This window comes from Lemur catta, chromosome 13, assembly GCF_020740605.2.
Source record: "Lemur catta isolate mLemCat1 chromosome 13, mLemCat1.pri, whole genome shotgun sequence".
NCBI lineage: Eukaryota > Metazoa > Chordata > Mammalia > Primates > Lemuridae > Lemur > Lemur catta.
Window position 1 is genome coordinate 77,704,855 of NC_059140.1, and position 27,151 is coordinate 77,732,005.

Below are 27,151 nucleotides of genomic sequence, written 5' to 3' on the forward strand. Positions count from 1 at the left end.
TTCACATGCATTTTAGTTTTCTTCAAACATTGTTTTTATATTTTCCAGATGATCTTTCACATGGGTTTAAGTTTCTTGCCCTCTTTTGAGTTTAAGTTATCTCCTTTCTGAGTGGAATCAAAGGCAAAGGAAAGAACAGAGGTTAACCTCAACCAGACCACCGGGTTTCTTCCGCTGTCAATACTTAACGAGTCTTCTATGTGCTAACTCTGAAAACACTGCCTCATGTACCAGATTAAACGACATTAGGAATTTCAGAAAAAACTGTTCTTTAGTCAAAAATGAAATTTCATTTCAGGATATCATACCAGTTGCCATACAAAACTGTTTTCACACGAATCTCTGTGTATGCTTTTTATTTCTTAATAGCCATAACCACATTTTACTAACATTCACCCATTTTATTTCTCTAGTCACCTTATATGTGAAGAATCTGCCTTAATTTATCTACCTGGAAAACTGTCATATTGAAAAGACTGAAGTTGAAACCCCCTGAAAATAACTCAATGCTTCACTGCACAGCCACTTTCTGACTCGCGGGTCACACCAGTGCCCGCCTTCACCTCATTTACCCCCTTCCTGCGCCTTTCTGACCCCCGCCGGCGGCCCACCACTCCCTCACTGTGCACCTCAGGTTTCACTCCTCACGAAACCTTCCACAGCCACGCAGGCATCCAACAGACTTCCCAGACTCCTAAAATCCTGGGGCATTGTTTTGTTTACACTACTCAACTGGCACTGAAAATGGGCCAACCTGTATTATTATTTATCTTTATATGTACATACCTGGCTCCTCAACTAAATTTTAAATCCCTCAGAGACACAGGGCACATCCCATGTGACTACGTGTACAACAGCCACACTGCAAAATATCACTACACCAAGCGCTTAGTGAACAAGGGTCATTTCCCAGGAATGGTACCCGCAGCAGCTGCTGCAGGCCCGGGAGCTCCAATCCACACTCCCTGAGCTGGTGGGCAAGCCAGTCCTCTTCCCCTCTGACCTGCTGCAGCACGTGAGTGGGCTGATCACTCCCTTCTCCCTAAGACGTTTCTTTTGTGTGTCTTCCGGGACCACCCGCTCCGTTCCCTCTCCCCATCTTCCACTGACCATTCCTTCTTGGTGGGCTTCATTGGTTCTCCTCATACACCTGACCTCTTAAACTCGGAAGGCCCCAGAGCTCAGTTCTTGGACTTCTGTTCTTTAAGTGCCATCCCCTGGTGATCTCGGAGAGTCTCATGACTTTAAACAAAGATTCACATCTATACCTCCAGCTCAGAACTGTCTCAACGCCATACTCGTACATCGAACTGCCTACTCGACGTTGCCACTTGAACCTCAACTGGCATCTCCAACTTCACTAGAACAAAACCAAGCTCCTGGTCTTCTCTAACTTAGCTAACAGGAACTCTCTCTTTCTAGTTGCTTAGGTCAAAAACTTTGACTCTCTTTAAAATACTACATACACAGAATCTGATCGCATCTTACCACCTTCACTGCCGCCATCTTGTCAAGATGCTGTCGTTTCTCACCGTGGTTACTGCACAGCAGCTCCTCAGTGGTCTCTCCTCTACCCTTACCCTGCTGCGGTCTATTCTCGACGGCAGCAGCACACAGCTAACCATCAGCGTCTAAGCTGGATCACTGCACTACTCTGCCCAACCTCCCAGTGACTTCTCGTCGTGCTCAAGTCAAGGCCCTACCTCAGGCCACCCTCATCAGTCTGTTCCCAGCTGTCACCACTCTCCCCTCACTGGCTCCACTGGGCCACTCTGCCCTCTTTGCTTTTCCTCAAACATGGCAGGCACTTTTCTGCCTCAACACTTTAGCTCTTGCTGGTGCCTTTACCTGGAACTTTCTACCCCAGAGAGCCACAGCCTCACTCCTGCACCTCTGACAACAGCATGCCCACATGCCACGTTCTCAGCACGCCCTCCCTGACTATGTCTAAAACTGCACCACCCCCCACACACTCATGCCTTGTCCCCACCCCTAGTCAATTTTCTCCACAGCTTGTGTTAACTAACCATATACTTCTACCTACTTTGCTCTTAACTGTCTTCCCTCACAAGAATGTAAGCTACGTAAAGATAGAAATTTCCATCTGCTTTATATATTGATTTATTTCCAGGGCCTAGAATAATATCTGACATATAGTAGCATTCAGTAAATATTTGTTGAATCAATGAATGAAAATAGAGGATGCAGACGATATAAAAGACAGAGTATTTGGTCTCACGCAGCCTATGGAAAACTGTAAATTTAGACTGTGTTTACATTTTGGTCCTACCACTTTTCAGGTGTATAACCTTAGATTCCTTATCTGTGACATGGCTACACATAGCTACTTTACAAGGCTTCAGAGGAATTAAATGAGATACTGACAGAGTAAGCACTGAATAATGCTCTAATATTATTATTTTATATTGCAATAATATAAAAATTAAAATATAGTACTATTGTAATCAAACTGGTAACAACAGGGACTACAGAAAAACATATAATAAAAAAATATATATAATACATAACATACATATAATGTCTATTTAAGAGCTAAATTACAAGAAACAAATTGTAAGTGCTTTAAGGGTTTGGGGACAAGGGAGTCCAAGGAAAGAGAAAAGGTTTAAAAGGGTTCATGAAAGAGGTGGGTTTTGAGCTGAGTCCTGGAAAACTGGATGAGATTTTAATAGACAGACTGGGAGGAGGAAGCTGTTCCCCACAAGGGAACGACACGAGCAACGGCACCCAGGCTGGAATGAGTGTGACGTACCTGTGGCTTAACACAGAGCCTTGATAGGTCAAGAGAAACAGCTAGTGAAAAATAAAATTGGGTGGATTTAAGAGAACTTTGGAGAAGTTGAATTTGAACATGAATACAGAAGGCATCAAGACAGGATAGAATTAAGGATGTGATCTTCACCCAAACAGAGTTCATTTCCAGGGTCAAAATACACACCAGAAACCAAGGGCATCTGTCACACTGTCTCCTTCTCCTCTCATCCCATGACTAAGTCTTATAACTTCGACCTCCATGATCTTTTTTAAAAATTTTTTTGTAGAGACAGAGTCTTGTTATGTTGCCTAGGCTAGATTCGAACTCCCGGGCTCAAGCGATCCTTCTGCCTCTGCCTCCTGAGTAGCTTGGACTACTGACCTAGCTGATCTTCAATCTACACAGCTCCACCAGCACATCACCTTAATCACCCTACTCCTGACTCACGACTCACTGCCTAAATTACAATTGGATTTTTTTTTTTTAAGAGAGAGCGTCTTGTCCTATTGTCAAGGCTAGAGTACAGTGGCGTTGTCATAGCTCACTGCAGCCTCCAACTCCTGGGCTTAAGCAATCCTCCTGCCTCAGTCTCCTGAGTAGCTGGGGCTACAGGCATGCATCACCATGCCAAGCTAATTTTTTTGTACAGACTGGGTCTCGCAATTGCCAGGCTGGTCTCCAACTCCTGGGTGATCCTCCCACCTCAGCCTCCCAAAGTGCTAGGACTACAGATGTGAGCCACCATGTCTGGCCAACAACTGGAATTTAATAAGGACTTTTGAAAAAACTTGTTACATACATTTACATGCTTATTGTATAACATTTTCTCTTAGACATTATTTAATCATAAGGAACTCAACATAGCAGAAGACAAGTTTATCAAAAACCCAGGGAAATACACTTCTCCCCTACCCCCCACACTGAGCACAGACCTGAAAAGAAGGCTTATAGGACAATGTGTTTTGTATAGCCTACATTTAACCTTGATATTTCACATCCTCTCACCCTAATTTAATTAATTTCATTAGACTGATCACAGAAATTAGTCGAGTTAAAATGAAAATAATCTAAACTAGCATCAAATGAAAGTTTAGGTTATGATTTACTTTCAACATGCACATGAAATATATGCCAAATCACTAGCTCTTCTTAAAAACCAGTCCTATTAAAATATGTGGAAAATCACAATAAGTGGCACTCTGTATTAAAAAAAGAACACTAATTTATAGATGGCTTAAAATCAGAAGTTGTTTCATAAAACCCCTATTTGGCCCTTAAAAGTTGGAGAAACAGGCTTACCTGGATTTTTAGCTATTGTTCCCTGGAGAGCCCTGTGGGAAAATGTAGAATACCCTACTAACTTTGCCAGAAGATCTCTATTGCTGAGCAATTCTTCTAAACATTTCAATTGACCAGCGTTGGGATAAAGAAAAATTTTATAAGCAGCTTCTCGCACCTATATTTAAAAAGCAAATAGTGAAGTAGATAAATACCATAACATAAAGTCTTATGCAACAATAACACAGGCTAACACTCACCACTTTATCTACAGATGATCACTGCTTTCAAAATAAAGTAACAGTTTATATAAGATGAATAAAGCTTTTGGAGTCATAAAATAGCATGGGATATAACAGCATACTTGACTGGAGCTTTGGAGTACTGTTCTAGGGAATGGTGGGACAAACTTCTACCCAATGCATGTATCTCTTTATCATAAAGCACCTTTAACCAGGTAAAGTAAAGACTTTATGCATTAAGAAGTCTCAGTGGTCTAGAATGTCAATCATTGCTGTTATGCTTTAAAAATAAGGGGTTCTTTATGAGATACAGTAAACTATCTTCATTATTCAAAGTATTTATGGAATTAATGATCCCACAAGTTAAATTTTTAAGGCTTACAAGGTTTTTAAGGGTATTATTATCTCTAAATTTTGGGTCAAAACAGTAGCACAAAAATGATACCTAAACAATAATGAGAATGAAATACACATACCAAGTCATCTGATGCTTCTGCATGGAGACCATCAATGACTATGTGATTGCCATCAGATATAAAGTTGTGGTGAATGTGTTCTGGTAAGAGATGCTTCACAATCTTGTTGGGAAAGTTGGCTCCCATAAGAAATGTACTACTCAAATCCAAGATTTTAACATTAAGGTCCACTGCTCTTTTACGCTATATATGGGGGGAACAAAAGTTATTTAAAGGCATTTCAAATTAATATTTCACAATTAAACAGATAACCTATAAAGGTGGCAAATCAATATACATATTATTGAATTGTATAATTTTGTAACACATTAAATATACTAAATAAAATGAACATATTGAATGTTATTTGTTATAAACGTGTAATACATTGTAAATAATAATTCTATTTTTTTTTGTTTTTTTTTTGTTTTGTTTTTTTGAGACAGAGTCTCACTTTGTTGCCCAGGCTAGAGTGAGTGCCGTGGCATCAGCCTAGCTCACAGCAACCTCAGACTCCTGGGCTTAAGCGATCCTACTGCCTCAGCCTCCCGAGTAGCTGGGACTACAGGCATGAGCCACCATGCCCGGCTAATTTTTTTTTTTTGTATATATATTTTTAGTTGGCCAGATAATTTCTTTCTATTTTTAGTAGAGACGGGGTCTCACTCTTGCTCAGGCTGGTCTCGAACTCCTGACCTCGAGCGATCCACCTGCCTCGGCCTCCCAGAGCCAGGATTACAGGCGTGAGCCACCGCACTCGGCCATAATTCTATTTTTGACAGATATTTAATATCCTGACAAAAAGATGACCCTTATGGTTTTCTAATGTTTCCAAGCTTTAAGATTTATGTAACTTCTATTTCCATGCTTTGAAATTTATGTAATTTCTAGAGTTCTATTTTATGTGTAGGTTGTATAACTAATCTTTTAAATTAACAATGTTAAAAATACAGCATCCTTCTCTGTCCTCCCACAAATCCCTTTGTTAAGTGAGTCAGAGAATAGTAGGATGGTTAGATCTATTCAATATGATGCTTAAAAAGTACATTTAGACTAAAAAAAAAAATAACTATTTGAAGGGCCAATTAGAAAAGATACTCAGCATTAGAAGATAGACTAAAGGACAGAGGGAAAGGAAAGTCATCAATACAATTCTTCATAAAAGTAGAGTGAACGGCCGGAAAGGAGGAAGTGCGCTGTAAAGGTTCTGATTTTGTATGTGCTTGAGATGCTGCTGAACGATGACAGCGAGCAGTGAGAAGCAGGCTGGAGCCCCAGAGGGCAGGGCCCTGTCATCTAGTCTCTGTCCCCAGCATGTGGCATGAGGACCTCGCTGCCACCAGGCCCTCAGCCGTCAGTGATGAGGGCGTGAACACTGCTGGCGCAGCCGTGGAGGCTGACTTTATAACACACACTCTCCTAAGAACAATGGGTGTTATCAGAGGGGTTGCCACAGATGTTTTAAGATGAAATATAAACTACAGTCCACATAATTAGTCAGGTCTACTGGAGGATGAGGTATGAATTTTCAGTTATTCGTTACTAAAACACTTGACAGGTTTCTGGACGGGGCTCCTGGGGAGCTTCAGGTGAAAGTATATAAAAATCTTGCTCTGGGGAGGGAGGTTTGATAGCTATTAACAGATTCTAAATATCTAGAAAGATATAGAAAATTCCAATTTCATGGGAAAAATAAGTTTTCAGAGACTCCAACATCTTCATAGTCCAGATTCTCTCTGCCTGTCTTGTTTCTGATGTGGCCACTCATCACCCCCTAATGGTAACTAGTGGAATAACACAAAGGACGACCGAGATCTGGAAATGACATTATAGTTCCAAAATTTTCCCCAAAGCTTTTGCTATGAAAAAAAGTTAAAACATGATAAGAATTAATTATTTGGAAGACTTTCTCACTTGGTAAAATCCCTGGAAAAATAAAAACTGAGTTAACTTCCTGACTTCAGTGATTTGCTAAGCATATCATTTCATCACTCTGAGATAACAATTAAATGTGCAGTACTCTGAACTCTCTAAAAAGTCAATGAAATTGTTATTTATTAAATGATTGTTTAAAAATATACACTTCTATTAATTTTAACCTTTTAAATTATATTCATTTGAGACCTTAACGTAAAAATTTAAATAAGAAATAAACTGGAAAGAATATAGGCTTTATGATTTGTAGATTATGTTAGTGGATTTATTTTATGATCTGTCTTTTTAAAAAAGTAACATGTCTTCCTTATATCCTGTCCTAGTGGAACACCTTTGAGAACAGCCATGGAAGTTACAAGAGAGAGGAATTCAGCAGGACTACTTTAGTTGCATCTTTAATGTTGATGGTTCCTTGGGGAGGCACTTGCTGGGAAAGAGCAGCTATACTGTAAGAACACGTGTTAGATAAAAGTATCAATGTTTATGCTGGTAAAACTGAACATACACTATTTGTCAGCAAAGTTTTGAAAGCATCTTTCATGAGGATTACATAAAACAATAAAACCATTAATATATTCTCTATTAGCAACCTTCTTTCTGAAGATATCAAACTTGATTGTTAGCTAGCATTACTATGATTCAACATACATTCATTCCATATTACATTGAGTCAAAAACTGGTATGCATTAAAAACCATGATCCATGCTCTTAGTCCCTGATAAGTGTATAATTTAGATAAGCGATGCAATTAACAGCATCACCAATAAAAGGCAGTTAAAGATAAACACTGTATGAGTGAAATAAGTAAAATGGGAGTTCAGACAAATGCAAAATTCCACCTGGGGGATTGACAAAAGCTGCCCAGACAATGTGGCCCAAAGGTGAAGGATTCCTGGGATTGCAGCCAAGCAGAGCTGCTGAGCAGCACAGGAGGAAGACAGGGCACCAGGCACAGGGAGGGCACCATTGTGACAAGCTGCACTGGAGCTCGGAGAGATGTGTGAACTCTTGTTATCTACAATTTCACTGGACAATGGGAAGTCACTGAAGGATTCTGGGCCGGAGAATAACAATCAAATCAATCAATGCTGAGAAAACGAATCCAATGTTTAGTCTTTGGTAAGACTGACCCCCAGAAAGCTCATGGGCAGGGCTGGCAGCGCAGGCTCTGGAGTCTGTCTGGCTTACAGAATTACCTCCCACAATCTCTAGATGCCTCAGTTTCTTTCCCTATGAAACAGGAATAACAGTAGTACCAACCTCAAAGGTGTTGTGAAGACGTGATGAAAAACATATGCTTTAAAATAGCAAATGCTCAGTTGATGGAATTACAGTGAGTGTTAGGAAAACAAAGGCCTTTAGGACAGTCCAGGTATTTTGTGATAAGGATCAAGGTGATTTGTTTTTGGGATACAAATAGATAGATACAGGCCTAAAGGAACAATCCAAGGACCTGGTCACTAATTAAGATATGAGAAGATATGAGAAGGGAAAAAATACAACCTGACTCCAGAATTTTATTTTACAGAGAGGCATTAATGAAGAACTAACTGGTTTGGAGAGGGGCAAATTGGTCACTTTAGGCAATGTGAGTTTACAGTAGAGCCCATCAGCCTCACGGGCTGCCGGGAAGGCACATCCCGGCTCAAGGTCAGACCAGGAATCACATGCTGAGCCATGAAAGCCACATGTGAGTGGCTCCAGCATTCCCCAAACCCAGCACCAGTCAAAATGATAATATCCATTGTATGTGATACATAACCCCAAGGCCTTGCCTTCTACTTTCCAAGATGTTGTGATAAACTAATTTCTGTTCATAGGTAAGTGATTATACTATATTTATATTTAATTATATACTATATATTATACTATATTTATATTTAATTATACTATATTTATTAGGAAAAACATTTATCTTTAAAACAAAAAAGCATAACCGTAACAGTCTAGCCTATAGGTGGGTCGGGGAGATGCTGTGGGGCAGGCTGGTCTTTCGGTGGTGTCAAGTCCCCCCACGACCTCCATTCTTCCAACCCTGAGGCTTGATACTTGGTGTCTTAGGATGCCACGTGCTAGTAAGAACAGTGGCCAGCTTTAGAACGACAGGAACCTGAAAAATCATTTGTCCTGGTTTCCGCATCTGTAAAATGAGGGGCCTGAACGAGGTAAAGGCCATCCATTCCAGCATAAACCTGTGCTCACTACTTTAAGAACAAAAGTGTATGGCTCTGTCAAAGACATGTATAATATAATAAATATACTCATGTAAAGGTCTTAATGATCGTGCCCGTACTGCCCATCTTCAGTGACATCAGCTTTCCTATTCAGTCTTCCCTGAGATGGCCCATCTCAACTTTATTCCATGACATCCAAAACACCAAAACTGTCTTGTCTTTCTTAATCTGAATTATCACGGGGTGACAGGCCAGCTTCCAGAGAGCACTACATTCAAACACAACCTAAAGAAGAATTTCATGACAGATAAAAGACCTGAGCATTTTTATAATATTCAAGCAATATATACAAGGACTATAGCAACAAAGATACCAACTAAATGTTAGTAAAATAGGAAGAGTCAAAAAAAGATTTACCTTTTCTTTGTCTAGATGGATTCCACTGATTTCAAAATCAAACATAAACAGTTCAGCCACTCGCCTATAAATAAAATGAGCCCCAGGTTATAACATATAACAAAAATCAATTTTGTTTTTAAATAAATCAGCCCCTTTGAATCTTACTGCCAAAAGTTGTTTCAACACACACACATACACAATTTGTTTGTTTGTTTTAAACAAGGCACTTACTACCCTAGAAGTCAGGCAAAACATCTAACTGACAATTATGGTTAGCTTTTCATGTAAGAGCTTATTCTTTATTCAGAGAGTACAAACCTGTGAAAGCCACTATAATAATTACTTATTTATTTCAACTCCATCCAAATCCCAATAATTAAAAACATAAAACAGTTTTTATACTTGGACAATTTTTCAAAGGCTCTCTGCATGAGACTTTCAGTTTTTCTTCCAACTAGTAGCAGCTATTTAGAATATTAAATTCTTTGATGCTGTGCCGGAAGCTGAATTTCCTGGCTAATGAGAATTGTTTGCTTTCTTTTTAATCATGCTTCATGCTTAGAACCAATTTCAAGTGTAACACATTTTTCTGTCAACAATATTTTTTTAAAAAACTACTTTTTTTTTTTTTCTGGAGGTAAGTTAACCAAATATTTAACCTACTCTTTTGGCTTTCCTTGACTTTTCAAAATGAATATATTTATCTTCCTTATTTTTGTGTCAGATACACCTTGAATGAACAGAATTATATTTCTTCTAAAATTCTGAAAATTCAGTAGACCATGTTAACAATTTAGTCATTTATCTTCCTTATTAAACAATATAAAGTGTTTCACTGAAGCCCCAAGCTGTCCCAATCATCTCCACCTCATATTGGTCTCTCTCCCTGAATAGTCAGACTAAAAACTATAATACTTCCTTTTCAAAAAAGGTATTTTTGATTTGTTTTAATAAGAGAAAAAAAAGCAGATGTTGATAAATTGGGGCTGAGAATTTATCATATAAATTTATTGCATTATACAATATATGTTTATTGTGTAAAATAACTGTACTATATAAAAGTATGAAAAATTAAAACCACTAATCCCACCAAAGAAAACCAGTATTAAAGTTCTTGTATTAATATTTCCTTCCAATCTATTTTCAATTTATATTACTTATGTAGAATAATTGGGATCCAACTATATAAACTTTTGTATCTGGCTTTTTCTTGTAAAATTATATAACAAACATTGAACATTTCTCCGTATCTTTATTCTTCAAAAATTTGACTTTCATGTTGGTATTATGTTCTGTCCTATGGACCACAAATGTTTGCATTTTTCCCATTCCCATAAACCATGATATGATTTTTAAAAAATCTTTGTTACATACATCTCTTTATCCTGTTTCCTTAGGATAAATTCCAAGAAGTTAAAATGATCAAAAACTATGCACATTGATATATATTGCAAAATTGTCCACCTTAAAGATTTATCAGTTTAACATTTAACTAGAGAGGGTCCATTATCCCAAACTATTCTTAGTCTGTTTCAACACTGTCAACTGATGGGCTCTTTGCCTTATTCTACCTTTCTTTAATGGTGGCAGGTCCCATTTAGTAAGTGACTATGACGTGCCAGGTACTGAGCAAAGTGGCTTACATGAATTATTTCATCTAAACCTCATACTAATCTTATGAAATGCTTTTCCATTCCCCTTTAACAAAGTAGAACACTAAGGCTTAAAGAGCTATGAAGCCAATATCCCACTCAGGCAGGGTAATTCTAGAACTGCACCTCCAGCCCCTTCACACTTATTACAAGTGCTATACCCAAGACACACTGGTGTAAGTTTAATGACCATCTGTTCCTATTCCTTATTTTTTGAAATGAGAGTTTCACAAAAATAGTCCTTTGTCCATTTTTCTACAAGGGGGTTTGCATTCTTGTTTTTTTTTTTTTTTCTTTTTGGTAATTTGTAGGGTCTTTTAACATAGCAAATATATTAACCCTTTGTCATATAAGTAATATTTGCTGCATTTGTATATCCTAACTTTTAATGTGGAAGGGTTTTGGCATACCAAAGTATATAATGTTTATATGATTAAATTGATCAATCTTTCCTTTTGTGGTATGACTTTGGTATCATGCCAAGAAAGACCTTCCACATCCAAGATTATCAATACTTTTATGATTTCTTAAAATTTAAATCTTTAGTCAACCTTTTTTTTTTCAAAATGGTTCTCCATTGGGCTAACATAATTTACTGAAAACCAAGTCTTCCCTACAGATATGAAATTACACTTCTACCACAAACTAAATACATATATCTGTGTCAGTGTTTGAAATTGTCCTATTCTTTCATTGATCTAATTAACTAACTATTCTGGCATTAGTATAATGTTATTTAAATGGAGTATTTTTACAATATGTTTACTCTCTAAATCATTTTTATTACTTTCTTTACCAGATTTTTCCTACCTATTCTGGCATATTTATTCTCTATGACTTCATTTTAAGTAATAACAAAAAAAAAATCTTCTTTAGATATGGATTAGATAGCATTAAACCTACAGACTGGCAGAGAACACTACCGATCTTTCTTCTTTCTCTAAGAATACAGTGTTTCTCCATTTCTGTCACCTTTCATGATTCCTAGGTGTATGTGTGCATTAGGTTCTGCACTCATTGCCTTCCTGAGTTTATTCCAACGTGTATTATAGCTTTTGTTGTTCTTGTGACTGGGATTTCCCCTCCATTATATTTTCTGGAGTATGTGCTTGTTATATTCTTCACATGCATGAAAGCTTGTAATGGTTTTGGAAAACCCCAAGTTAAACAGGTTTTTTTTATGGCTAGGCTTCTCAGAGACCCTAAACTACTAAAATTCTCCAAGGGAAGAAATACATTGATATATCATTTTTCCAAACTTATTGACCAATGGGACCCTTCTGAGAAAACTTTTGAACATCTTGTGGAACTAGTATTTCAAGGATTGCGCCTAAGAATAAGATGAGTATCTCAATTTAAACCATTACTTCTATACATTAACTTATCAGAAAAGATACTTTGTTAAGTTTACAATTCCTTGTTTTAGCCATTGTCTTACACTTTACCATATACAAGGTTCTAAAATATAGTTCTTTCTGGGTGCTAGCCAACAATCTTGATGATGTACAACTGCCACATTTCAATAATTATTACTCCAAATTCTTTTCTTCCAAGTTGCTTTTCCTTTATAGACTATTGCTATTCTACTGAGTTTATTTCCCCGATGTATTTATCATCTCATTGCTTAAAAATTCCTATTGGCCTTTTTAGTAACATCTAGAAATGTGGTATGTATCCTATTAATACAAGTCCTTTGTATCTAAAATAGTCTGTTAGTCCTCTATAATTTTTACATGTAAACATGGAAATGTCAACCTTTAGTAAAGTCAGCTTATGAATAACCTTATTTTCAACATTTTTTGTCATTGTCAGTACCAGCTGAGTATGAATCTGGCACAATTAATAAGGTATTCAACTTTTACTTGCTTTGCTAATGAAGGCAATATAATGCCCAAGCCTGAACTTACAATGAAAGTAACTACTCTGATGACACAGCTAGCCTTGCTAGTCTCCTGAGCATCAGGGTCAAGGCAATGAAACAAGACAAGGTACCTGCATACCTGCCTGTCAAGTGAAAATAACCCCTCAAAAACTAAGCCTTATTCTGCTACTTCTAAGGCACGATATGCACGTATTAGATAAGTAGCAAGATTTGGTTAACTGGAACCTGTAGGACAGGGCTGCACTTGGGGTCACAAGCCCCACACGGAGACAGAAAAGGAGAAGGAAGCAGGAGGAGGGAGAGTCAAGTTGTCAAAGGAAGTGTCCCACAAATAAAAAACAGATAAACAGGTACAAATGGGTAAGAAAAACAAATTAATCTCTATGTGATGACATGAATATTTTACAGGCAACTTAATGACAAACCCTACTACATTTATTTTATAAATAAATAAATTTAGCAAAGGAATGAGATATCTGACATCCAAATAAAATATTCTTATGTATTAACTTAAAAATTAGGCCCTTTCAATTTAGATTAATAAATGTAATCTAACGCAGCAGTCCCCAACCTTTTTGGTACCAGAAACCGGTTTCATCAAGACAGTTTTTCCACAGATCGGGAGTGGGTAGAGCGGTATGTGGTGCGGAGCTCAAGCAGTGATGCTCGGCCCGGTTTCTAGCAAGGCCACAGACGGGTACCGGGCTGCGGCCCAGGGGTTGGGGACCGCAGATCTAATGAACCAAAGCAAATCATTACAAGGATCTTGACATCCGCCCAGTAAATCAAAGCAATTTGCTTATATCTCCTGATGGTATCAATTATGGAACTCTGAGCACACAGCTAAGGGCAATTATCAACTGCTTAGAGGAGCTCATTCCTTGGTGAAGCGCGTATCACATGCCACGAACGCTGGAGGTGCTGAGGATGCAGCAGTGAACATAACAGAACAAGCCCCTGCCCTCAAGGAGCCTGCAGTCTAGTGAGGTGCAGAGGTGATAAATAAATTAACAAATAGATAACACAATGCTGGAAGTGATTAGGACTACGAAGAATAAATCAGGGTAAGAGAATGGAGTGTGACCTGCTGGAAAGGCCTTGGAGGAGACACCATTCGAGTGGACTCCTAGAGAAAGTGCAGGGGTCGTGTAGATCCCTGTGGAAGAACATTCCAGACGGGGGCCTGCAAGTGCACAGGCCCTGGGGGAGTCTCCCAATCTCACCTCTGGAGTCACAGTCATAACCAGTGCAAAGAAATGAGTGAGTACCTGGTTTCCGGATCAAGGGAATCCACAAGTTTTTTATCAGCTAGTAATTTTTGCAAACTTTGATATAATTCCACATTTGTGTTCAACCTAGAAAAATTACAAATAAAAAAATTAAATTTTTTCCTAATACCTTATTTTTAACTTTACATCAAAAGAATGGTATCAATCGTAGCATTCACATACCCAGAGGCCAAAAGCTAGAGTGGTTTTTTTTTAGTTCTGCATCTGGACCAGGAATAGCATAACCATTCTTAGAAACTAAACTTTTCAGTACAGGGACAGGCAGCCTGTTAGAAAAAGTGTCAAGGTACTAACTGTTCTGGAAGGTGAACAGATAAGTTTAAATCCACAGTCAACAGCTGGGGCAGGAAGAGCAGACAGGGAAGAGGAGAGGGGAGGAATGCGGTCACTGGTGATCTGAGAGCTAGCTCCCTTTATCAATATGCCAATGGCCATTTGTGTGTGTGTTTTTTTTTTTTAATAAAAGGAAAGGCGTGAAGATGGGAGGGAGGATGAACAAACAGAAAGATTTTCCAGTCCTGAACTGAGCACCCCAGCGGACAGGCTAGCTGTGCTCACGTGGGTGAGAGTGGCTGGCTCGCACCATCAGGGAGAGCCCAGGACACGGCTTTGGAGCCACACGCCCAGGATGCAAGACTGGCCCTGCTACTGCCCCAGGACCCTGGGCAAGTGATTCAGACGTTAGGTTGCCCTGCTACTGCCCCAGGACCCTGGGCAAGTGATTCAGACGTTAGGTTGCCGTGAGGATTAAATGAGCTACAGCACCAGGCAGACGGTGGTGCTGGCCTGCCCTTAGCCAAAGCTGGGGAGCACAGGGCCCACAGCTGAGCACTGGCCTCAGCCAGACCCCCAGGACCCCTGGCAAGGACCCCAGTCCTTCCTCAAAAGATGCCAAAAGGCCCTGGAACTCAGAGCCAAACAGTGAGCTGGGTTTAGATACAATCCACCCCCGGCCTGGTGGACCCTCAGGGAGGGCCAAGGTTGTAAGAAGTATCCACCACTTCCTCCTATTCAGGAACTCAAGGATGGTCCAGTTCCCCAGTTCACAATCAAAAAGCTGAAGTTTTACATAAATCAAAGGGTTTCTGTTGCCACTGTTCTCAGGGGCCTTCTAGAACACCAAGGGAACTGAGGAAGTCACCACCAAGCAAAACACACTCACCAAGGGCCAGGCTCCCAGGCATGGATCCCAGGAGTCAGGGAGAGGGTGTGGTGCCCCCCTCCTCCCGCCCCACTCGCCCACAGAGCCTCACCACGGCAGGACGGCAGCGCTCCCGCTCCAGAAACGGGAGCACATCTCCCACTACGTTTTATGTTGGAAGACTCTGAGATAAAGTCCATACTTTAGTTTACATTTGGCATTAACCCTCAACAACTGCACCTAATTTTAGGCTTTTTTCCCCACTACTACTGGAAAATAAATCAATTTTCCATATGTACCTAAATTCATCCTGACTTTTCAAACATCAGCTGAACAAGTTGGTTAAGGTACGATTCAGTTAGACGAAAGGAAAACATGCGCCACAGGGCTTAGAGGAAACAGAGCAGAGCTTAGGAGAGGCTACGCATGCTGGTTTAGGATCTGACTTTCAGTGGATTGAAACGCTCCTTCCATGGTGAGTGAAGATCACAGATGCTCCCAACACCACATCACTACCAATTGCGGCCCCCTGCCATCTTCCCACGAAATTAAGAGTGCTCACCCATTAGACCTGCACCTAAACTTGGCAGGGCACAGTGCTCAGAGCACGGCCGCTCTGACTCGCTCTGTCTCCCCAGGGGTCCCCAGGCCCAGCACCTCCAGCTTGCCCAGTGTCTACACTGTGAAGAGTTTTATCCCTTTCCTCAAGCTGATTTTCAATGGCTACAGGAAAAGTCACATGGATTGTGCCAAAGTGAGCAAATGCTGCTCAACCCAGGGAAAAGCAGCAGCTGGAAGATCCTGCACGTCTTCCAGGAAGCCACATCTAACTGGAGAAGCCAGCACCCTCTACCTCCTCCAACTTCCAGTGTCTGAAATAGTCTTGCCCACGGTAAATTCCCTCCAGGCAAGCCTGGGCTCTCCCTGGCTCTCTATTCTGCCTGGCATGGTGCCATGCACCTAAGTGCTCTGGAACATAGCACTGCCCACCGTTATTTCAACAAGCATTATGGCGCTCTCGTAAATGGCTTAAAAACATTTACATTTACCTCAGAATCACTTTAAAATACCTCACTCCATCATAGCCTCAGCCAGAGGCCTGCCTTGGCCCTCCCACAGGGTTTTATGGTCTCCCCAGACTCCCCTAATGCCAACTCGACAGGGACTGCAAGGGCATTGTGCATGCACTATTCTGGCTTCTCGCCCCGTGGCCCACAGCTGTCAGTGCAATAGCAATTTAATCAAGCGATAATCTACCTACTCCAACTTGCTAGTAACACATGAAAAAACCCTCCGTTAAGGTAAACAATGAGGATAACAGGGACACTGGATGTTTGCTAGGTGCCTGACATCGTATGATCCCTTTGTATTTGCCTCATTTAATCCGCACAGCGACCCTAAGAGGCAGCATTAACTTGATTACCCCATTTACAGACAAGGAAAGGACTAAGAGAACAATAAATATCTAGCCCCAGCCCCAGTGCTCATGGCCTGCCCCCCAGCCCTCCCTCTGCTCACACACCACCTCCCACCCTGCTGGGAGCACTGTGGACAAAACTGCCACAGCACAAGTCTGTGAAATCATGTCACGCAACACTGGAATGGAGGGAACAGCACATACTTCTCTACCATGGTGCCAATACTTCTACAGGCTTCTTCCGCCGCCTCTCTGAATGCTGGCTCAGGGTGAGCAATTTTCACAAAATCAGCCTAATAAAGGGGAAAGACAAAACCAAAAGGCAATTTGATGGAAAGCTTTCTTTCAAGATCTGAGGGCGAAAATGAAAACCTGTGTTTTAAAATGTGCCATTTGGCTTGACCTATGCATTTCCATTACTGAATTTTCCCTAAATGAGAAAGAAAGAAGCTTCTTTCTGAACATTTATTGATTCTGTTACTCCTTAAAACCAAGTTTGTCTCATTCCAAAGAAAATACTTTTACTAACTTTATTTCAGAAAAGTTTTTCTCCTTCAAATATAAACACCAAGCATATTCTTCAAATAAAAACACCAAGCATATTCAGTTCAAAATAGCAGACACTGGTTTCAAATATTCTAAAACTTTCTAACTAAAATTCTTTGCGATATGGTTCTCACATGCTAATTTAACCTGGCTCCGGACAACTCTTAGAGGCTATTTTTTTAAATTAACACATAGTAGAGTTTCAAAACCGACTTAACCACCTTCTAGTCTTTGTGCAGAAAACAAAGGCACATTCTCTTTATAGCCTTTTTAATAAAATATGAATTCACAGTCCCTACATAACATTGTACATGACTGCCACTGCCATCATGATTAAACTGAGAATTATTTTTTTTAAAAGATGAAATTATACGAAATTAGATTTTTAGTTTACATGTTAATTGCAGTACATTGTAAAAGAAAAATCCAGGGGAACTATGAAATACTGTTTATTGTCTTTATTCTTCAAGAAGACATGTATGACTGTAATATGAAATAAAATCACAAGATAAAATTTCCCAATTTTATTATCAAATAATTTTTAACACAAAAACATTTAACTCCATAGTTTGATACATCTGTAACAATAGGTAACAATAATATGACATTAGTACTAAATAATCTGAAAAGTGATCTATGTAAATCTACATGTTGTAGAATTTATGTTCAACGTGAAAATTCAAAACACTAGCATACATTTTAAACACTGATTTGTAATAGTGATGATGAAAACAGTTCTGTTACATAACAACTGTATTTAAAAAAGAAAAAGAGTGCAAAACAGAATGACTATTTGGTGAGAAATAGTTTAGAGTTTATAAAACTATTGCCTTATAATGGTACTGATCTTACTTGCAGGTAATATCTTAAAAATTCAAAAAGAAAGATGGATCTTTGAATTTCTTTACCCAGACAGTTACATATATAAATCACATCACAGTTTTTTTTTTAAGTTTTTAAAATAAGATACTACTATACATCATAAATATGAAAAACTTTAAAATTAGGATAAGATATAGGGTAGAGAAGTTAAACTCTTTTAGTGAAGAGCAAAAGCAAAAATGTGGGGGAAAAAAAATCCTAGAACACTGTTTAATCAAGACAGAGACTAAGACAACAAACACACAGTGAATTCTGGGACTTCTGACTGCCAAAGCCAATACAGCCGTCCCTCTGTACCTGTGGGGCACTGGTCCCAGCACCTCCCTGGGGATATAAAACTCGAGGATGCTCAAGTCCCTGACATAAAATGGTGCAGTATTTGCATATAACCTACGAGTATCCTCTGGCATACTTTAAATCATCTCTGATTATTTATAATACCTAATACAATGTAAATGTTAAATAAATAGTTGTATTGTTTAGGGACTAATGACAAGAAAAAGTCTGTGCACATTCAGTACAGATGTGGTTTTTTTCCTCAAATATTTTTGATCTGAGGTTGGTGCAGAACCCTGGATATGGAAGGCTGACTATACTTGATTATTCCCAAGTGACATTATTGACATACATTTTCCTTTTCAGATTTCAGTGACATAATCAGGGAGAGAAGGTGCGAGATCTCTTTTTTGGCAGTGCATGGCCATAGCTCCTCCATCACCCAAACAAACAGCTCCTCTGTACTTACTGGAAGGACAGAACACAGGCGCAGCGAAACAGAACTGACCACCAGAGCCTGCAATTTCACTTTAGGGGAAAACCCTTTCAAATAAGACATCTTATCAGTTTCCTTAAAACTGGGAAGCTCATGGTGATCATCTGTAAGGTGTTACTGCTCAACTCAAGGAAATTTTTGGCAAAAGCGCAAAGAACAAAAATAGGGAGGTGTTATGCTGGGTGAAAGAAGTCAGTCTCAAAAGGGATATAGGACCCCATTTCTATGACATTCTAGAAAACACAAAACTATTATACAGGGATGGAGAACTGATTAGTGTTGTCAGAGGTGAATGGGGAGGGGTGGTGTGACTAGAAAGGGAGCTTTTTTGAGGTGATGGAACAGCTCTGTATCCTGACTGTGGTAGTGGTTATACAAATTCATAGAACTGTACTACCCCCCAAAAGAAGTCAATGTTACTGTATGATAATTTTGAAAATACATAAATACTTATTTTAAAAGATGGGGAGGCTAACTAACTTTCTAACTTCTCCAGGTAAAGGTTCGTCTGACCCAGGCAGCCAGCCCTGGAATGGTAAGAACTGGCACTGGACAGCCACACTGCCTAGTTCTCAAGCCCAGCTACACCACACACTGGCTATGAAACATCCGGCATGTCACTCTGCCCCCTCCCCCCCCCACCCTCATCCCCGCCCTGGGCCTTTCTTCCCTCATCTGAAAATAGAGATATGCTGAGGTTACCTCAGCTCATCCAGGGAAACCTCTTACCAGGGCCCATGGCCTAGTAAGATCTAAAAAGAAAGTTAACACCAGAATATAAACTCCATGAAGTCAGAGATTGGGTCTGTCTCATCCATGACTATAGTCTCAATGCTTAGATAGTGTCTGGCATGTAGTAGGTGCTCAACACTGAATGAATGTGAGGAAAAATACAGTTCAATACCACACAGACAGGATCATGAATGATCACTATTTTGGATTATGTGCACCACTAATTGCCTTCATTGTTAAGAGCAATCAAGAATTGGCTCTTTTGGGCTGACGGAAAATCATGCTATCTCAGCAATGGGCTTCTTGGTGAAGAGATCCAGGTATACTTCTATTTCAACTTTAAATGTTTTTTAAAAAATCTTTAATACAATCAGTTTGATGTCAAAACTTCTGAAAAGATTTATAAAAACGGGTTTCACTCCTCTTATGAAAGAGAAGAATTTTGTTGTAAATGTACGCGTGAAATGTTCTATTAGAATTTTGGTAGAAGCTTTCATAAATGAAGAACCTTTGTCAAACAAAGAATCTTTGCTGTATTACTAATCCTCTTTTTATTACATATTACACGTGTATTTCATTAAATATACATATTAAAGTACAAGTTCTAAATGTCACCTTTCCTGTACATGTTTCCTGTTCTTAATGACATACTTTATCATAACAAATGATACCAAACAGATCTCAAATAGGTTCAGACATTTTTAACCCTATAGTCTCACATTAATCTTAAATAACAAAGGATGAATGTCACTTAAATTTTAATAGCTTCAAAGAGAGGTAGTTTCAAGTTTTAAACAAAGCTTCTTACCAAATCAGCCACTTTGCACAAGGAATCTGAGAGCTCATCAAAAATGCACACAGTCTGGGGCCCCGGTGGGGTAGAACATGCGCGTTCCACAAGTACTTCTGTCTTTTTCAAGGCTTTTTCTTGTGCAATATGAAATCCTTCTGGGGCACTGAGCTCAGGAACTCCAAAAAGACCCTTAAAACCAAAAAACATGTCCAATTTATAACTTCTTTTGTATTAATTAAAAATACTTTTTTCATAAAGGAAATCTTGGTTTTCATTGTTGTATCATTTAATTATACCTGTCACCACAGATAACCACTTTCCCACTCCCCATATTACTTCCCATAAATTAGACTAAAAAAGCTTTGAGAACATAATTTTTCTTCAATTTCTAATTATTTTCTAAAAAACATAAATTGAATGGTAAGCGTTCAAAATCCAGCTCTGTCACTACTGCAGAATCTAACTCAGAGTGGCTGAATTAAATGAGATAATGCATGTTCAAAAAAAACCAGTCCCTGCCACATAGAAAGCATTTAAAAGATGTTAGCTATAATTATTATTAATAGCTTATAACCCCAGCCAACTTATTTCTCCTCCTAGGCCTCAATTTTTTCAGCAGATACAATGGAAATGACGATACATACCTCACAGCACCGACAGAGGTTCTAAGTTAGAAAGTATATGTCAAGTACTAAGGAGAATGTCTGACATAGAGTAAGATCTCAGGACATGGCACCAATTATTCTACAACCATAAAATAGGGGGGATGAGTTGATTATCAAGTACACAGACATGTTAGAAAAATTTGGTGAACATATTAAACCAAGTCATAGGCTGAAACTGGCAGCGAATTTTATATCTCCAAAGACATTTCAATATCTTGACAAAAATAAAAATCACTCATCTAATGGGAATGACCATCCTCTTGTACCAGTTCAATTATACTTGTTAGAGTACTCAGGAAGGCAGGAAAAAAACAAACATCTAATATGCATCTACTGCATGCCATGAAATGTGCCAGTTACTTTGTATATAATTCTCCTTTTATGGATAAGGAACCATGCTTTAAAAAGTTAGAAAAAAACATGTTTGAGGTCAGGAATTAATAGTGGAAAAGTCAGAATTTGAATCTGTCCTGTATATCTCTAAAGCCCACACTTTTCCATACTTCTTTATTATTATCTTCTTTATTATTAAATTTTAAATGATTTCTCTGTTTGTTTGTTTTTTTTTTTTTGAGACAGAGTGTCACTTTGTTGCCCGGGCTAGAGTGAGTGCCGTGGCATCAGCCTAGCTCACAGCAACCTCAGACTCCTGGGCTTAAGCGATCCTACTGCCTCAGCCTCCCTAGTAGCTGGGACTACAGGCATGAGCCACCATGCCCGGCTAATTTTTTTGTATATATATTTTTTAGTTGGCCAGATAATTTCTTTCTATTTTTAGTAGAGACGGGGTCTCACTCTTGCTCAGGCTGGTCTCGAACTCCTGACCTCGAGCGATCCACCCACCTCGGCCTCCCAGAGCTAGGATTACAGGCGTGAGCCACCGCGCCCGGCCGATTTCTCTGTTTGAAAGTCTCTCCTGAGAAGGTGAACTCCTAGAGGCAGGAGCCCTCCCTGTCCTTCATTGCTTTAACCAGCTAACCAACAGAATGTCTAACTCAACGTGGGAAACAAATGAATGGAGCAGATGCTAACCATTATAAATTAACTTTGCAGGTGTTTTACATATACATTTTTGGAAACCCCAGCAGGTAAAACTTCAGGCCTTATAAGGCCTACTATAAGTTAAGGCTGTTAACCTCTCTTCAAAATACATTACAAGTTGAAGAAAAGAAATTGAAAGACAGTTGGGAGCAAAGTAGAATCAAGACCAAAAATAAATTGAATCTTTACACTGATTTAATTTGATCCAAGGCACAGGCTATTTCTACTTCCCAGTACAACCTCCTCATCCTGCTCTTAGGAATTCTAACTCTCACACTCTCAAGATAATGCTAAAAAGGCTACATAAACTTTTTTTTTTTTTAGGCAAAAACCAGTTCACAAATTTGAAAATCTGTTACCAGTACCTAAAATCATAATGCACAAATGAAAAAGTAATAAAGCTAAAATTAGTTATATTTTATCAACCCAAGTACCTACAAGTAGTTCTCCTTCTCAAAACACCAACTATGTTACAACAACATTAAGAGTAGGCTTTTAGGGCAGCTGGTGTAACAAATTTCACACAAATTTTTTTTTAAATAGACAAAGCTAATGATAGTGCCAAAATAAGAAACACATCCTTAAGCTCACTGCAACCATAACCTAGATTCTTCTTTATAAGAAAGGTAGTGGTACAACGAAGAAATTTTAAAAGGCAAAAATAAAAGTAACCCTTAACCTAAAATGAACAAAATTTACAAATGCAAAGTAGAACAGGCATCAGGTAAGTCCTTTCTAAGTGCGCCTTCTTTTCATCTTTCATTCATCCATTCAATAATTATTGAGTGCCTACTAAATGCCAGACACCCTGCCAAGCAGGGTGGATACAGAAATAAATAAGAACCAAAGAATTCAGTCTAGCAACTTCTTGCGGTAAGAAATCAGAGTGATCAACTCCATTGCACTATAGGAAATCAGACTCAACCGTTCTGAGTTTTAAAAGAAAACAAGAAAGCCCAACGCTATGAAATAAATGAGTGATGGAATTTTGGGCATCAATGAAATTATTATTACACTACTGAAGGCAAGTGTGTCCTTGCAAAAAGACAACTTGATAGCGAATGTGAACGCACAAGGCTAGGCCTCTTATGGAAAGCGTAGCGTTGGAGCAAAAGTGAACTTTAGAGGGGTGGGACTGAGTGTGGGGAGAGGGCGGGACCCGGCAGGCCGAATTCACCGCCACCACGAACTATTTTAAATTCACGTGGAGCTAGGGGTTCGCCAGAGGCCAGGTCCTGGACCACACACTTTGGGGAGGGGACCACCAAACGCCGCCTGTCCAGCCCCCTTTAAACCCAGCCCCTGAATGAGGAAGTGACCGGCAAGGACAATAAGAGTGCAAACGATACCCCACCATATAAGGTGGGTTCGCTGTCCGGCTCCTGCCAATCCCAGACAACCTAGCCCGCGTCGCCGCGGGCTGCGCGGCGATGGGGGCCTGTTTAGCTCCGGGGAGCGAGGACAGCCCCTCTCCCGCGCCGCTCACCCGGCGCCCGCTGAACAGCTCCAAGCTGCGGCCCTGGGGCTTGACATTGAACGCGGCGCCCACCGGGAACCAGCTGGTGCTGACCCTCCGGGCCCGGATCCCGGCTCCGAGGATGCCCCGTCCCGCCCGCCCCGGCCGCAGAGCCGCTGCTCCGGCTCCCAGGGCGGCCAGCCTTCGGGCACACAGCATCGTGTCCTGGAAGAAGCCCCTTTCCCAGCCGATAGCCCCCTGCCTCCGCGTCGCACCCCCAGCCGGGAGCGCGCGCGCTTCGCGTTTCCAAGGCAGCGGCCCTCGCCGCGCCACGTGACGCCAGCGTTTCCGGGTCGGGGCGCGCGGCCTTCAGGATGTGAACACGTCGACGTCCCGAGGGCAAGAGCGTCGCCTTGCCGCCTTCTCGGCAGCCATGGGGGTATAGCGCCCCCGTGTGCCCGGAGTAAGGAACGGCTAGGGCTTGCCCTTCCCCTCTCACGTGGCTCGACCGGGCGGGCAAAGCCTCCTTACAAGCTTCAGTTCCTGCGGGAGCAGTGAGCCTCTCAATGCTTGATGCGACGTGACGTAGGGACAGAGCCTGGGGCGGGATCCGGGACCGGTGACGCGCAGTCAGCCAGTCTTCCCCATCCATGTGTCTGCATTCGAAAAGATGGGTTAAATTAAATATATGGAATGACTGTGAATCCGTGTTACGCTTGTGTGCAACTGAGTGAATTAACTATCTGTGAATCTTCATCCCTTTTGATTTCTAAAATTATTATAATAATCCACGATATAAATTTCAATGAACAATACAGAAACAAAAAGATTTGGGAGGAGGAGGGAGGAAAGGGGTTAGGAAACTGCGTTTGGGCTGCAGAACGGAGGCGCGCGGGACGGCGCCGCGGGGCGGGGGCTCCCGGACAGCGCTCGCCTCCCCCGCCAGTGGGCCTCGCTGGACCGGGCGTCGGGGCCCAGGTTCGCGTCCCGGATCGCAGCCGGTCGGTGCCCTCGTGTGCAGAGAGGAGCTTGTACAGGAGTGCGTAGGGATGAGGGATGGAAAGAAGGGGTTTTGTTGACAGTAAGGTGTTTTTATTTTGAGAGGCTTCCCTGGGTAGGCAGGGGGCCAATGGATGGAAAAGGCACTGCGGTTATAGGAAAGGGACGTGGGGTTGCTGGAGCAACTCTCAGGTTCTGCCTGCCCGAGCTGGGGCTGCCCCGGAGAACTGCCTCTCTGCTCTGGCCTCGGTGGGGCGGGGCTGCTGAGTGAGATTCCTCCTGGCACGGGCCCCTGCTCGACCCTTCTGTGCAAGGGAAGCCGGTGGGCTGGTGGGAGGCAGGAAGACCTCGCAGGAGAGTAGGCAGGAGGAGATCTTGCTACTGCAGCCTCTGCTCGCTCTAAATGCCACGTCTCTGCCTCAGCTTTCTTGACGTGGGAACCAGACACCCCATGGTTCCTATAAACCAGTGTCTGAATGGGGGGGTATGGAGGGCAGTGGTCTTCCGTGAACTAATGAAAGCGTGATTCTTTTGCCTTGGGTCCCAGAGGTGTGACTTTTGCAAAGGAACAAGAACACAAGCAAACCTTTTTATTTCATGGCAAATCACTACATTTTTTTTTTAATGTGCTTTATTTGAAGTCCCTTCAGAGCTTTATCTCACCCTGAATGTTTAGTCCTAGGGTAAAGCTCTGCTCCTTTTAACATTGTCCGGAGGGTTTGAGCAGTCTGAAGCTTCTCTAAAGTTCCAGTTTTAAATGGAGTTTGAAAAAAAGAAAAACAAAAAACTAAAGATGAAACTACCATAGCAGCCAGCACTCCCACTCCTGGGTATTTATCAAAAGGACAAGAAATTAGGATATCAAAGAGATCCTTGCACCACACCCCATGTTTACTGCAGCACTATTCACAATACCAATATACGGAGTCAACCTCAGTGTCCATCAACAAATGAATGGATCAGAAAATGTGACGTAGCTATACAGTGGAATACTATTCAGCCATAAAAAAGAAAGAAATCCTTTCATTCAGAGCAACATGGATGAGCCTCGTGGACATTATGTTAAGTGAAATAAGCCAGGCACAGACAGATGAATACTCCATGTTCTTACTCATATGTCAGAGCTAAAAATTAAAAAAAAAAATGAGCTCATAGAAGTAGAGAGTAGAATTGTAGAGGGTGGGGAGGGTAGGAGGAGACGAGGATAGGGAGAGGTTGGTAAATGGGTACAAAATTACAGTTAAATAGGAAGAATAAATTCTAATGTTCAATAGCACAGTAAGGTGACCATAGTTAACAACAATGTATTACATATTTCAAAATAGCTAGAAGAGAGGACTTGAAATGTTGCCAACACATAGAAATGATCAATGTTTGAGATGAATATGCTAGTTCCCCTGATTTGATCATTACATGTTGTACACATGCATCAAAGTATCACTCCACATCTCATACATTATGTACGATGATTACATGTCAACTAAAAATATAAGGAATTTAAAAATGTAAATTTTTAACTTTAGCCTGGTAGGGGGAAAAAGCCCAACTGATAAGGATGATGATGATAAATAACAATTGTAATATAGTTAACACAAGTACCATAGTGTACCTACAGAATTCTTTAAAACTTAGCCATAAATTCTATATTGTGTTTCTGTGGTAACTTGTGATTTCATTTTCCACTTTTTTTTTAATCGAAGATTTAAAGTTATTTAAAACCCCCAAGTTCCTAACACGATGTTGATTAATGTCACTGGTTGGTTCTCAGGGGAGCCATGTCATTGCAGACCTAATGCTAGTATGGCAAGGAGGCAAGTGGGTTATGTAGGAAAGAAAAATCCATCAATATATTTGACAAAAATGCTTATTTTATCATCTTTTTTCAAAAGGAGTTTCAACTCTGAGAGGCTTTCTTTAGCCCAGAACAGATTTTATACACTAACCATTTATAATGCAAACATTTAAGCATAAAACTTCCCTCAGTCATCAGTGGTGACGACTGGTGCTCGGGTGTACAGGGTATCTTGTGTGTCCGACAGCCTGACATAATGAGACTGCTCAAAACTGCATCTAGTTTCACAGACAGCCAATGAAAAATAACCCCAAATGGCAGATTAAACACCCTTCCAGGTCAACTTTATCTTTTAAAGTCCTTTAAAATGTGTTTTACATCTCATCTTCTATATTCACCCTGCAAAAAGAGTTTTATAAAAACTTGTTTCTTTTGTCCTACTCATAAATTGTGTTTTTTTTTTCCTTATGCCTGTCTCAGCCTATAAAGTATTGTTCCTAACAGAAGGGAGTTAGCACAGTTATTCCCCTTTGGGGCCATAACAAAATCAGACTTTGCGGTGGGGAAAAACAACCTGGGTTACTACAATTCAGAAAAGCCAAGGAATAAGGACACTCTGGCTCAATAACTAGAATGGTGAGTCACTCTGTAACTGCAGGTAAGAAGCGGGGTACAGAGTTTCAGGAGGTGCTCCTTTTCTGTGGGGGCCGGGCAGGGTCAGGCCTGAGAGCGATGCCTCCGTGAATTTTGCACCCGTGGGCCTCACTTGCTTTACCCCCTCCTGACTCTGTTCCATGGGAAATATAAACTAAGGAAGACCAATAAAATGCTT

The 27,151-nt window shown here is 40.5% G+C and overlaps 1 protein-coding gene across 2 annotated transcripts in view; it reads right to left on the minus strand.

Moving 5' to 3' along the window:
* The window catches only part of LOC123648841 (mitochondrial intermediate peptidase), a 108,679-nt gene extending 84,826 nt beyond the window's left edge, over window positions 1–23,853 (minus strand). Inside the window, exons 1-7 of one of the 2 annotated variants that reach the window (XM_045566731.1) lie at window positions 23,559–23,853; window positions 20,382–20,555; window positions 16,846–16,934; window positions 14,063–14,149; window positions 9,279–9,342; window positions 4,773–4,955; window positions 4,076–4,232 (exon numbers count right to left, since the gene is read on the minus strand). In XM_045566731.1, coding sequence (XP_045422687.1) covers window positions 4,076–4,232; window positions 4,773–4,955; window positions 9,279–9,342; window positions 14,063–14,149; window positions 16,846–16,934; window positions 20,382–20,555; window positions 23,559–23,747 — 943 coding nt within the window. In that variant the 5' untranslated portion in view covers window positions 23,748–23,853. The remainder of the gene's footprint in view (window positions 1–4,075; window positions 4,233–4,772; window positions 4,956–9,278; window positions 9,343–14,062; window positions 14,150–16,845; window positions 16,935–20,381; window positions 20,556–23,558) is intronic. The other variant, XM_045566730.1, reaches the window with a different exon arrangement.
* Between the last annotated feature and the right edge of the window lie 3,298 nt (window positions 23,854–27,151).